This window comes from Panthera uncia, chromosome E1, assembly GCF_023721935.1.
Source record: "Panthera uncia isolate 11264 chromosome E1, Puncia_PCG_1.0, whole genome shotgun sequence".
Classification (NCBI taxonomy): Eukaryota; Metazoa; Chordata; class Mammalia; order Carnivora; family Felidae; genus Panthera; species Panthera uncia.
Genome location: NC_064814.1, coordinates 5,112,182 through 5,126,836, shown reverse-complemented (window position 1 = coordinate 5,126,836; position 14,655 = coordinate 5,112,182). Strand labels below are relative to the sequence as shown.

The window sequence follows — 14,655 nt, the reverse complement described above, 5'->3', positions numbered from 1 at the left end:
CCTCCCTCTCTGCCCCTCCCCTGCTCACAATCTCTCTCTCTCTCTCTCTCTCTCTCTCTCTCTCTCTCTCTCCCTTCTCTCTCTCTCAAAAAATAAACACTAAAAAATTTTTAAAAAGAAGGAAATTCTGACACCTGCTACAACATGGATGAACCTTGCAGACATCATGCTAAAGCCAGACACAAAAGGACAAACACTGTAAGATTCTACTTATATGAGGTAGCCAGTCAGATTCACAGAGACACAAAGTAGAAAACTGGACGCCAGGGGCTGGGGGTTGGGGAGAATGGGGTGTTAGCGCTCAGTGGGTACAAAGTTTCAGTTTTACAAGATGGAAAGTGTTCTGGAGATCGGTTGCACAACAAGTTTACCGCTGAACTGTAGGCTTCAAATAATTAACATGGTATGCTTTATGTTATGTGTATTTTGTCACAATTTTTTTAAAAACTATTAAAGCTCACTTATTGAACTGAGCAGTATGGTCACCTCTGGGAGGAAACTAGGAACAGGGAATTAATAAGGAAGCAGGAATATTAATAAGGAAGCTATTTTTTTAAATACTTAAGTAAGGGGTGCCTGGGTGGCTCAGTCAGTTGAGAGACCGACTTCGGCTCAGGTCATGATCTCACGGTCTGTGAGTTCAAGCCCCATGTCAGGCTCTGTGCTGACAGCTCGGAGCCTGGAGCCTGCTTCAGATTCTGTGTCTCCCTCTCTCTGCCCCACCCCCACTCATGCTCTGTCTCTCTCTGTTGCAGAAATAAACATTAAAAATAAACAAATAAATAAGCAAATAAGCAAATAAATAAATACATACATAAATACATAAATAAAATACTTAAGTAATACTGTCTATAAAGCCCTAAACCGTATTTAAAAAACGGGATTATTCATTCTCCAGTTTAGGCGTTTCATAGTCTGGATTTTCTTTTACTCTCAGATTATTAAAAACTAGGCTGTATCCATCATGAATCAAATGGTTCTAACAGTGAATCATTGCACACTGGCACCAAGAGGATGAAGCCACCTGATTCCATATTCCTCTTCATGCTTATTCTGATCTTGTTACTGTTCTCCACAAGCCCCCAACCCCACTCGGCAAGCCACACCCTTTCTGTAGTTCACTAAACAATTAAACCATTATTTTATTAATTTCCTTAATTTTCCCACTCTATGTATTTTCCTAGAACTGTCTCCTTTCCTGCTCAGTAGTGGGCCCTTTTCCTATTTTTTTTTTTTTAATGTTTATTTATTTTTGAGAGACAGAGAGTGAGCAAGGGAGAAGCAGAGAGGGAGACACAGACTCCGAAGCAGGCTCCAGGCTCTGAGCCATCAGCACAGAGCCCGACGCGGGGCTCGAACCCCACGAACTGTGGGATCACGACCTGAGCCTAAGTCGGATGCTTAACCGACTAAGCCACCCAGGTGCCCCCCCGCCGTTTTTTTTTTAATGTTTATTTATTTTTGAGAGACAGAGAGTGAGCAGGGGAGAAGCAGAGAGAGAGGGACCCCTTTTGCTATTTTTACAAAAAAATGTAAATGCTTCTGATTTAAAAAAAAATTCAAATTCAAATATATATTCACACAGAAAAATACCAAGTCAGGAGTATGTACCTCCCCTCACTGATGTAGCCCGAGAGTTACCACTGTAACGGGTAAAATGCACTATTCTCTTATGTATTTTATGCACCTACAAATATAAATACACAAAAAAGCATACAAGTACACATATATTGTTATGCACTGTTATTTTTATCAGAAATGAAACTGGATTCTATAGGATACATAACAACTTGCTTTTTTCGGCACACCATGTGGCCATAGACGTATTTTTATCTCAGTGGGGTACAAATCTACTTTATTTTTGGTTGAATACCAGTTCTTAGTGTAGACACACTATAATTTCTTTAACAATTCCTGCCTGATGTGTGCGAAGCCCACATATCTGGTGTCAAAAACGAGTTAGCATTGTGGCAGAATATTGAGAGAAGAGGAGTAAGTTTCTCCTTTACTCAGAGATTCAGAGAAATGAAACAGGTTGGCTAAAGGGTATGCATAACTAGAAATGTAATAAATATGGCCAAACTAAATGGCAAAGACAGCTGTAGTCCAATTTATAAGGGAAGGAGGAAGGAGAGACAAGAGCAGGCAAAAGGCAAGTAACTCAATCTACAACACACACCCACATACACACAGAAAAGAGGCACGTTCCCGTCATGGACTCTCATATCAAAATTCTTATGTTAAAGCCCTAACCCTCAATGTGACTATATTTGGAGAGGAGGCTTTTGGGAGGTGATCAGGGTTAGGTGAGGTCATAACGGTGGGCCTCTCAAGATGGGATCAGTGCCCTTATAAGGAGGGAAGAGAGAGAGCACTTTCTTTCTGCCATGTGGGGACAGAGCAAGAAGACAGCCACTTGCAAGAAACCCTCACCAGAACAAAATCTGCCAGCACCTTGATCTTGGCCTTCTTGCCTCCAGGACCTTGAGTAATGGATACCTGTTGTTTAGCCCCCTAATTTATGGTATTTCGTTTTAGTAGCCTGGGTAGACCAATCCAGGCTCTAAGGCAACGCATGCCAGGGTACCTGTCTTGTGACCCGCCTGTCTGATTACACTGGGGCCAGGGCACAAACGAAACTGCAGATAGGGGGCGCCTGGGTGGCTCAGTCAGTCTGACTCTTGCTTCCGGCTCAGGTCACGATCTTGCAGTTTTAAGATCAAGCCCCAAGTGGGGCTCTGCACTGAGCATGAACCTGCTTGGGACTCTCTCTCTCTGCCCTTCTCCCACTTACGTGGGCTCTGCCCCCGCCCCAACAAAATAAATAAAGAAATTTTTTTAAATGTTTATTTATTTTTGAGCCAGAGAGAGACAGTGCATGAACGGGGGAGGGGCAGAGAGAGAGGGAGACACAGAATCGGAAGCAGGCTCCAGGCTCCGAGCCATCAGCCCAGAGCCCGACGCGGGGCTCGAACTCACGGACCGCGAGATCGTGACCTGAGCCGAAGTCGGACACTCAACCGACTGAGCCACCCAGGCGCCCCGAAATATTTTTTAAAAAGAGTAAAACTGCAGGGGCTCCTGGGTGGCTCAGTCAGTTGAGCCTCCAACTTTGGCTCAGGTCATGATCTCATGGTTCGTGGGTTTGAGCCCCATGTCGGGCTCTGTGCTGACAGCTCAGAGCCTGGATCTTGTTTCAGATTCTGTCTCCCTCTGTCTCTGCCCCTCCCCCACTCGTACTCTGTCTCAAAAATAAATAGACATTTAAAAAAATGTAAAAAGGAGTAAAACTGCAGATAAAACCCACACATGGCATCCAGTTGAAGTGCTAGCTGTCCCACGGAGGCTGTTCCTCATGTCCTTACCTACTCCTTGCCTTCAATTCAGACCGCCCACCACCCTTGAACCTGAACCAGCTTTATCGTTAATGCCACTGTTCTAGTTCAGGCACCGTGTATCTTCCTTCTTATCTAAAACAAACCACTACCTAACTGGTTCCTTATCTCTTGTCTTTCCAACTCACTCTCTACACCATGAGATGATTTAAAGAATTAATTTTCTGGGGGCACCCGGGGGCTCAGTCAGGTAAGCGTCCAACTTCGACTCAGGTCACGATCTCGCAGTTTGTGGGTTTGAGCCCTGGGTCGGGCTCTGTGCTGATAGCTCGGAGCCTGGAGCCTGCTTCGGATTCCGTGTCTCCCCTCTCTCTGCCCGTCCCCTGCTCACACTCTTTCTTTCCTTCAAAAATAAATAAACATTTTTTAAAATGTAAAGAAATTCAGTAACAGTAGGGCGCCTGGGTGGCTCTGTCGGTTAAGTGTCTGACTTCAGCTCAGGTCTTGATCTCAAGGTCCATGAGTTCGAGCTCCGCATCAGGCTCTGTGCTCACAGCTCAGAGCCTGGAGCTTGCTTCGGATTCTGTGTCTCCCCCTCTCTCTGCCCCTCCCCCAAAATAAATAAACATTAACAAGAAAATTAACTTTCTGGGGGTACTTGGGTGGCTCAGCCAGTTAAGCATCCGACTCTTGATTTCAGCTCCAGTCATGATTTCAGTTATGAGATTGAGCCCTAAGTCGGGAGCCTGCTTAAGATTCTCTCTCTCCCTCTCCTCCTGCCCCTCCCCAGCTCATACACACGCATGCTTTCTCTCTGTCTCTCAACAACAAAAAAGAATTAACTTTCTGAAAGGCAAATCAAATCATAATAGCTGTCATTTTTGAAAAACTTAAAATAGGGGCGCCTGGGTGGCTCAGTCGGTTAAGCAGCCGACTTCGGCTCAGGTCATGATCTCGCGGTCCGTGAGTTCGAGCCCCGCGTCGGGCTCTGTGCAGACAGCTCAGAGCCTGGAGCCTGTTTCAGATTCTGTGTCTCCCTCTCTCTGACCCTCCCCCATTCATGCTTTGTCTCTCTGTCTCAAAAATAAATAAACGTTAAAAAATTAAAAAAAAAAAAAAAAAAGAAAGAAAAACTTAAAATATACCTGCAAGATAGGTATTTTTATAGATGGGGAAACTGAGGCTCACTGATGGCTAATATGTTAACCAACACCAAGAAGCTACTCAGTGGCAAAGCAACTCATGACTATGACCTTCTTTACTGCCTTAGAAAGAAAGGCATAAACTTCTCAATACGACCCTCATCGCCCTTCCAACATGGGCCCAGTCTGTCTTTCCAGCCTCACCTCCCACCGACGTACCTCATGACCCAATCCTTACAGCCTGCTCACCCTTCTGGAAACCCAACACGCACTTCTGCCTCTTAGTCGCTTCCTCACGTTGCTTGTTAATTCTGCCTTAGTGACCTTCCCGACACCCACTAGGGACATCCTGCTCATCCCACCCGGTACAAGGAGTCGTCTCAGAGCCAGCGCCCTGGGCGGAAATCATCCTCACTCCCCTCTGCTCCCAGAGCACTCTGGCCCTGTCTCTCACACAGTCACACAGGACTTACCGGAACACGTCGCAGTCGGGAGCAAGCTGTCTACCCCATCATACCGCGAGCTCCTCGGGGCAGGGGCAAGCCTTCTCCATCTTTGCACTCCCAGCTGCTAGCGCAGTATATGACCCACAGATATTTACTGAACGAATGAATGGCACCGTGACAGACACAACGCTCTGTATGGCCCAAACTCTACTTCCTAAATGGATATATTGCCAAGTTGTGTTGAATAGCTTGCTCTCCCTGCACACCTGTGGATAAAACGGCTGAATTTACGGAGACTTGATGCGAGTACAGCGTTTAGGTGTATCTCTGTTAGGGGGGGAAGAAAGACCCACCTGTGCCTATCTTGATTCTTACGGCCAGCTGTGTGGCCCTGGCTGCAGGGAGCATGACACAGGACCGGTGTCAAGGGGGTCTGGTGACACAACACGGGAGATGGCGTACCAGAGGCCGGACTGGAACTCAGCTGCTTTCCTCTAAGGTGAGATGATAGATCTGAACTCAGGTAGGGTCAAGGTATCACTTGATTCTCGGACAATCCTGAGGTCACCACGCCTCTAAATAACTTAGAGTTTTAGCAGTAATTTGCCTCAACAAAAGAAGCCCTCACTCAGTAAAGGAGCAAAAACTCACACCAGCTCTTCCACCCCGTAGGAAGGCGAAGGATGGTCTTTATTTAACATTTTATAACTGTGATGTACAAACACAGGGATCTCAACTCCTCTATATATGGGGACCAGAACAGAAAGACCGTCAGAAGCCCTGTTGACTGCTTAAGACAATTACTTAAAAACCAGCGACTATTCTCTCCACCCAAAACTATCGGTAGCTGCAGAAATAACCAACCTGAAAGGGTAGCAGTACAGCCAACATTATTTTTATCCTGGCTTCTTTTTACCCAGCAATCCCAAGACATTCTTCAAGCATCACATTCCCATAAAGTCAGAGCTATCCCCCTTTACCACTGGGTAATCTGAGAGCCTCAGTGATAGATTTGCCAAGGTTGCAAAGAGTCTAGTGGTTAAGATGTAAACAAAACCTGAAATCTTGACTCCGGCCTCTCTTCAACCATCCATGTCTATGCACGTGCTCTAGTTCATTAAATCTGACCCCTGGGACTTGATACCAAATTTGACGTTGACGGATTATCCCAAGTGGGAGATCGGCAGGGCTCCAGTAAAAACTACAGGCTGAGTGATGCGTTTGCAAACGGTATTCTTTTTAGTTTGACCATTCAGAAATGACAGGAAATACCACAAGTCCCACAAGCCAGGAAGTCTATGGCACTTATATTTTATGTAACAATTTATTTCAACATCTTCCACTCCTTATCTTCATTCTCCCTCGAAGGAGGAGCTGCTCGGTGGCTTTAAAAGGCTGTTCCCTTTCCTCCGCAACCGGATGCCCACGTACTGACCCTGGGGGACATGTTGCTAGAGAGTAGAAGTCAAGTCCTCAGAACTCAAGCTACAAGTCCATGTTCAGTCTCTGGGCCGTCCCCCAAACAGGTGTGACGTGCAGTAACGACAAAACACAGAGGTCAGGCCAGCAGATGGAATACACACCAAACAGCAGCTCTCTCAAGGGACACTCAGAGAGAACATGTCCCTGCCACTCGGTCTACTTTTAGATCTCTGTCTGCATCTCACAAATTACACTTGATGATCTACTAGGACAGACTCACAGACAGGATATACACAGAGTTCCTGAGCACACGTGCTCTGAATAGCAGAAACCGGAGTGCTTCAGGCTCTGGGGCTGGACGGCTAGGTTCAAATCCCAATTCAACCACGTACAGGCTTAGTGATCCTTGTTTAAATTCCTTGCGTCCATGTTCCTCATCTGTCAAATAAGGACCTTCCTCACCAGGGTGTGAGGACAAAACCACATAACATGTATGAAGAGCTTAGAGCAACCAGGCCTGACAAATAGTAAGTGTTCAATGAATCATTATGAAATAACGTGTGGGGAAAGAAAAGGAAATGTGCCACGTTTGTTCTGTATACCTTCTTCTTTTTTTTAATTTTTTTATTAATGTTTTATTTTTATTATTTTTGAGACAGAGAGAGAGTGAGCCGGGGAGGGGCAGAGAAAGAGAGAGACACAGAATCAAAAGCAGGCTCCAGGCTCTAAGCTGTCAGCACAGAGCCCGAAGCGGGGCTCAAATTCGTGAACCGTGAGATCATGACCTGAGCCGAAGTCCGATGCTTAAACCATTGAGGCCCACAGGCACCCACCCCCTGTATACATTATTTCGATATATATCTGAAGTTACTCCAATTTGCTTTATTAACCTGAAATTATGATATCTCCTGAAAACATCTGCTCTTACAACATTAAGCATATTTAATGATGACTACATAGAAACAACAACCAAAATGTCAATACTCCTTTAGAAAAAGCCTCAAACTTCAGGTCAGTGCTGCTCTTTAGGGCTTCAGGAAGACCTTAGTCCTTCACAGGCTCACAGAGAAGCATAAACAGGGCAGCTGAACCAGGAGTCTGCCAGCCAAAAGAAACCTCAGTAGGAACCAAAAGAAGTATTTATTTGATTTAAAATAATCTTTATGGGGCGCCTGCGTGGCTCAGTCAGTTAAGCGTCCGACTTCAGCTCAGGTCATGATCTCACGGTTTGTGAGTTTGAGCCCCACGTCGGGCTCTGTGTCAACAGCTCAGAGCCTGGAGCCTGCTTCAGATTCTGTGTCTCCCTCTCTCTCTGCCCCTCCTCCACTTGCATTCTGTCTATCTCAAAAATAAATAAAAACATTAAAAAAAAATCTTTATGGTCTGAAAAGGTCAAAATTAAAAAAATAATAATAAACTATTCTCACACAAGAGGAAAGAAGAAAAGAAAGGAAGTAATTGACGTAAAAAGAAAGGGCCATTTTTCAAGCACGAATTGACTCCCAGGGAGGGAGGCACAATTCTTACCTGTCTCTGTCAAAACAAAACAAAACAAAACAAAACAAAACAAAACACCAAAGATCCTTCTACTCTAATTGCTAAGGCAGCAGTAACAAAATCAGAGAGCAGACATTTGGTGAGCATGAGCTGGCATGACTGAATGTGAAGCAAGAAGGACGTGGTATTTTGAAAGCACTCCTGGTCTATGAATTAGGGGAGGGGGTCACTCCAGATACAAAGGGAGAAACCAGTGAAAACCCATCATCAAAATATGTTGTTTAATTAAAGCTCAAGATGGGAGACAGTCACTGGATGAATCTCCCTAAAGAAAAAAAAAAAAAAAATTCTCCAGGTCACTTATCTACCTAAAAGTCTTCAATATTTCCCACAGCCTACAGGTAAGAGTCAAAAGCCTTGGGGGTAATGCAGCCCCCACCTACCTTTCCAATCATGTCTCACCATCAGGAAATGTCTACTCCTGCCAGCCTGGCTTCCTTATTTGTTCCCGGGAGAAACAGACCATGCTCATTTCAGCTTGGTGTCCCCAGCGCCCATCACAGTACCTGGCACACAGCAGTCGCTGGGTAAAGGTTTGCTGATTTGACAACAACGGGAAAGCGTTCGGGCCTGTGCTCTGCACCTGCTCCTGGAAAGCCCCTTCCCCACCCGTCTGGTAAAAGCCCAGGCCTCTCCAAAGGCTCGCTCAACACCGTCCGCCTCTTCTCAACACGAGCGTGAGGGGGTCAGGCCTGCCGTTCTCCTCTCCTGCTCGCAAGCCCCACAGCATCCAATCACTTCAGACCTCTCCAGCTATTTATGCATCTCCTGTTCCTGTGTTTCATCTGCCCCACTGACCCAGGAGTTTCTGGAGGAAGGAAGGGCTTTTTGAAGCAATGAGAAGCAGTGGGAAGGTCATCGACCTGTGCCCAGGCAGACCTAGTTATTGGAGTTTGGGAAAACTTTATGTAAATAAACACTTAGAACAGTGCCTGGAACAGAGCATGCACTTATCATTGGTCATTTCTTGGAACCTCAGTTCTCTTGCTTATAAAACAGGATTAATAATCGGGGCACCTGGGTGGCTCAGTCGGTAAAGCGTCCGACTTCTCAGGTCACAATCTCACGGTCCATGAGTTTGAGCCCCTGCTTCAGGCTCTGTGCTGACAGCTCTGAGCCTGGAGCCTGCTTCAAAGTCTGTGTCTCCCTCTCTCTCTGCCCTCCCCAACTCACGCTGTCTCTCTTGGTCTCTCTCAAAAATAAATAAACATGAAAAAGAATTTTTTAATAGGATTAATAATAAATCTTCTGGTGCACCTGGCTGGATCAGTCGCAGAGCATCAACTCTTGATCTTGAGGTCATGAGTCAAGCCTCACATATTAGGTATAGAGCTTACTTAAAAATTAATAAAAATAAATCTTCTGTCAGGTGGGTCTTACGAAGATTAGGAATAATGTCTGAAAAGTCTCTAGGACCTTCCTTAGCCACTCACTAGCCATATGGCAGGCTATTCTTCCAAAGCCTCGGGCTGGGTACCAAGAGGATGCTACATACGTTTATGGAATGAGCTGAATGAACGGAGACATAGCCTAGTATCAATTCAGATATGAAGGGAAACCTTTTCAGTCATTCATTCAACAGCTCTTTAAGGGCTTGTCAGTATGCATCAGGCTTTGTTCTAGGTGCTAGGACGCAACAGTAAAAATAGTCCTGACCTGTGAAATATACATTCTAATTTTTTTTTTTAAATGTTTATTTATTTTTGAGAGAGACAGAGACAGAACGCAAGTGGGTTAGGGGCAGAGAGAAAGAGGGAGACACAGAGTCCGAAGCAGCTCCAGGCTCGAGCGGTCGGCCCAGAGCCCGACGCGGGGCTCGAACTCACGAGCTGTGAGATCATGACCTGAGCCCAAGTCGGACCCTCAACCGAGTGAGCCACCCAGGCGCCACCCCCCCCCTTTATTTTAAATTTTTTTTAATGTTTATTTATTTTTGAGAGAGACAGAGACAGGATGCGAGTGGGTTAGGGGCAGAGAGAGGGAGACACGGTAAAATTTACGTCCTACAAGGAAGGGCAGATAAAAAACAGAGGGCGAGACAGAGAAATACAAGCTTATATGGCATTAAGTGCTATGAAGAAGAGAAAAAGAGGTGGCATTTAGCAGAGACAGGAATCTTTCGGACATCCAGACATCGGGAACCTGTGAGATGTCCTCCCCCTTAGGCAGACTCCCGCAGTCTTTCCAGGGGTCAGCCTCTAGTGACTGGAGACCCAACGCCAGCCAAGGGGCTGTGGCCTGGCTCCCAGGGACCCTCTCAGCTCACACCGAGCTACAGACACCTCTGAACCAATGATTACAAGCTTATTTTTATAAGACTGTTTGTATTGGCCACTGAAGCCCCACGTGGAAATAAACAGGTCATAACCATACCGCTACTGGTCTGTTCCCCAGAAAGTTCAGATCACTGTTCTCTCCAAATAGGTAACCTTCGGGGTGCGTGGAGTCAAACTTCTCTCCTCCCATAATGAAGTGGCTGGCAAAATAGCTTCCTAGACAGGGAGACACAGAGACATCAAACAGAAACCAGTCAAACTAAACCAGGTAAAAAAGCTGACTCAAAAAAACGTTAATCCTTCCAACAAATAATCAGTGCAACAGTTAATAACTGTTAGGGATTTTCTCTTGACTTGGGACAATGGCACAAAGTACGCCAAATCATAGCAGCGAAAACCCAAGCTACTAACCATAAATAGATGAATTTTCCTTTTAACGTTGTTAATCGAATCCTTATTATGACCTGTCTGTAATACCATCGGCCAAAAGACCAGAAGGCCCCACAATGCACATTAATGAACACATGTACGTATTTTGTCCCTGTTTTTTTCCCTTAAACTTGAAGTGGTTATTTCCTATCCCCTGTATATTCAGGGATCTTAACTACAGGCACCAGCATGTATACGCACACATACATTTCTCTGCCTGGATTTTCCTAAGCCAGTTCATACCTAAACACACACGTCTCAGTACCTGCCTACTACTACATACATAATCCCATAACCCTCTACAGTGAAGGCTCTTTCCTTTTCACATTTGCTTCAAAATGATTGTTGTTGTTGTTTTTATTGAGAGAGAAAGAGAGAGAGAAAGGCGGAGACAGAGAGGAAGAGAGAGAAAGAGAGGGAGAAGCAGGGCTCACCCAAAGCAGGGCTCGTGCTCATCCCACGTGGGACTCGAACTCACTCACTGTGAGATCATGACCTGAGCCAAAGTCACATGCTTAACCGACTGAGCCACCCAAGTGCCCCAAGATGATTATTAAAATGAATTTATATAATACAACTGTCCTTGGGGGCACCTGCATGGCTCAGGCGGGTAAGTGTCCGACTCTTGATTTCGGTTCAGATCATGATCTTGCAGTTCATGGGATTGTGTCGGGCTCTAAGCTGACAGCACAGAGCCTGCTTGGGATTCTCTCTCACCCACCCTCCCTGCCCCTCCCCTGCCCTTGCACTCACACTCTTACTCTCTCTCAAAATAAATAAATAAACATTTTTTAAAAATATAGCTGTCCTTGGGGCTCCTGGGTGGCTCAGTCGGTTGAGCGTCCGACTTCAGCTCAGGTCATGATCTCACACTCCGTGAGTTCGAGCCCCACATAGGACTCTGTGCTGACAGCTCAAGAGCCTGGAGCCCACTTCAGATTCTGTGTCTCCCTCTCTCTCTGCCCCTCCCCTTCTCATGCTCTGTCTCTGTCTCAAAAATAAATAAAAACATTACAAAAAAAATGAAAAAAAAATATATATACATATATATATATAGCTGTCCTTGACTTTACCTACCAATTACCACACAGATTATGGAGTTCGACAGGACAATAGTTTAGAACTATGAAAAGACACATGTGCACACACACACACACACACACACACAAAACACACACCCTCAGTCCCAAATTCACTAACGGTGTGAACGGCCAGGGTTTCAGAGACATCAGTCATGTCTTGGCCCCACCTTGGCTCACGAGGAAGCAGGGATATTTTTAACACTACAGTAACTAGAGGCAATCGGTACTCAGGGGTCAGAATCCCCATCTGCCTCATCCAGACAAACTGAGGAACTGTACCAGGACGTGAGGGCACTGATAAGTCACCAAGGGAGGCTTAGGTAACACTGCAAATTCCACCCGGGAATACTTTCCAACCTAGACTGAAATGAATGCCTCTTAACATAAATTTCTTTTTTTTTTTTTTTAAGTTTATTTATTTTGAGAGAGAGGGAAAGTGGGAGGGAGGAGCGGGGCGGGAGAATCCTAAACAGGCTCCGCGCACTGTCAGCGAGGAGCCCGATGTGGGGCTTGAACTCACAAAAAGTGAGATCACGCCCTGAGCTAAAATCAAGAGTTGGACGCTTAACCGATTGAGCCAGGCAGGCACCCCAACCCAAATTTCCATAATCTAATTATCCCATGAAGATAAGCCATCCGAAGGAAAGGATTTATCCCCCAACACGCCTTCTCACGGCTCTCCTCACATACCCCAATTCCCGGACGAATTCAAAAAACATATGAAATGGTGAGAGGCTTCGTCGTTATCTGTCACACAGCAAGAGTATAGATAAATTTTCTAAACCAGTTTCAATTTTTGTCGAAGGTTTATAGCAAACTAAACACAGTGAGATTCAGCATTTTCGGCTGTGAAGAAGCCATAGGAAAGAAGACAGAGAAGCAAATTCCAACAGAAAAACTGAACCAAATGTTCATTTGCGGGTGTTCTTCCCATGCAGCTTTACAAACACTTATTACACAAGGCAATGTGGATAAAAATCACTCACCACAAAGTGAGACGATTCTTTAATTAAACAACAAGTAGGAAAACATTATTTGAGAGAAAAAGCGGCCAAACTCAAAGCAATCACCGAGGAACTCGCGAGAGCTACCCACCAAAACTGAAAAATACAAAGTGTATCTATTTGCAGTGACAGTGCAATTCGTCATTTGGGAAAGCTTCATTATCAATTATTTAAGTCTCGCACTTGCAAGCCCTATTTTCCAAGTGCATAATTTATAGACGGGGGAGGGGCCGAGTTGCCCTAAGTAGAAGCTGCCACCTCAAACAGTTGAAGTCATTTGCTGTTGAACCTTAGCAAAATCTATTTTCTGTACGTTAGAGACTATATATTTATCATCCATTCGCTGAAATTTTAAAAGTTAAAGATTTTGGGGCGCCCGGCTGGCTCGATCGGTAGAGCGTGCGAGTCTTGATCTCTGGTCAGGAGTTCGAGCCCCACGGTGGGGAAAGAAATGACTTAAATAAATAAATACCATAAGATAAATAAAAAGTTAAAGGTTTCACACGCAGGGATGGCTTGCCCGAGTCATGAATAAAGAATGGAGAGAGGAAGGTTTGGTGTCTGGAACTGTGCTGCTGAGTTCAGTATGGGACACGCTGAGTTTCCAGCACCTGTGAACAGTCAGGTGAGGGATGTAGGGACAAAGAAATCCAGATAATCCACTTACAGATGGTAGTGATTACCCTGGCGTCTTGGGGGGTAAAGGGCTAAAGATGGTGACAGGGTCCTTTCGGAAATGCCTTTTTTTTTTGCCATAATATTTTTTTTTTTAACGTTTTATTTATTTTTGAGACAGAGAGAGACAGAGCATGAACGGGGGAGGGTCAGAGAGAGAGGGAGACACAGAATCGGAAGCAGGCTCCAGGCTCTGAGCCGTCAGCCCAGAGCCCGATGCGGGGCTCGAACTCACGGACCGCGAGATCGTGACCTGAGCCGAAGTCGGACGTTTAACCGACTGAGCCACCCAGGCGCCCCATTTTTGCCATAATATTAAAACAGAAGAAATTACCAAGAAAGCAGGGTACAGCTAGCTGTGCTTCTGCCTTACATTAAAAATCAAGAGCACAAATATACACAGATTTAAAATTAGGGTCAATATTTCACAGGTGAAGAAAGGACTTCTGCATTTCAGTAGAAGAGTCGATGTAAAATTCCTTTAAAAAGATGATCTCCGGGGGCGCCTGGGTGGCTCAGTGAATTGAGCGTCCGACTCTTCGGTTTTGGCTCAGGTCGTGATCTCACAGTTTGTGGGACTGAGCCCCGCACTGCACTCTGTGCTGACAGTACTCTCTCCCTCTCTCTCTCTGCTCCTCCCCCCGACCCTTGTGCATACACGCGCGCGCGCGCTCTCTCTCCCTCTCAAAAATAAATAAACTTAAAAAAAAAAAGATGATCTCCCTTGGTGCACTTAAAATACAAATACCTTCTCTGTTAAAAAATCATAATAATGAGCTTAAAGCAACCAAAAATTTGCTCGTTCCTTTCTTTGAAACGGACCCCTGTAATCACTTGCCCTAGTTCGACGGGCAAGAAAGAGCAAATCTGCCGTCTGCGGCCTGCATAAAGCTTTCTGTCTGCCCAGCTGTCTAAAGGGACAGATCAGCGCACAGTCATGTGCCGCTACCACATCAGCAGACGGTAACGGTCTCTGAAAATGATGCCTGTTGGCGTAGTTGTGCACAGTTTCACTTTTCAGCATGAACTACACTCTAAAATCAGAAATGGTAGGGGGGAAAGAACTGTACTCGAATACTTTGCCTGTTTGCTAACAGGAACACGTATGACTAATGGATAAACTGCAAGCTTTTCATTATGAGTTAGCTAGAATTTCTTAATCAGAACTCGTATTCAAATTCTTTGTGGGCTTGAAGAAGGTATATCTTGTGGTAATCATTTTACGCGATAGACGTGTGTCAGATCATCGCTTTGTACACCTTAAACTTATACGACGTTTTATGTCAA

The 14,655-nt window shown here is 45.3% G+C and overlaps 1 protein-coding gene across 5 annotated transcripts in view; it reads right to left on the bottom strand.

Annotated features, from left to right (window-relative positions):
- Nucleotides 1-14,655, bottom strand: part of RNF157 (ring finger protein 157) — an 82,413-nt gene that overhangs the window by 48,472 nt on the left and 19,286 nt on the right. For all 5 annotated transcript variants that reach the window (XM_049635671.1, XM_049635672.1, XM_049635674.1 and 2 more), the window contains exon 2: nucleotides 10,276-10,394. In XM_049635671.1, the coding sequence (XP_049491628.1) occupies nucleotides 10,276-10,394 (119 nt within the window). The remainder of the gene's footprint in view (nucleotides 1-10,275; nucleotides 10,395-14,655) is intronic.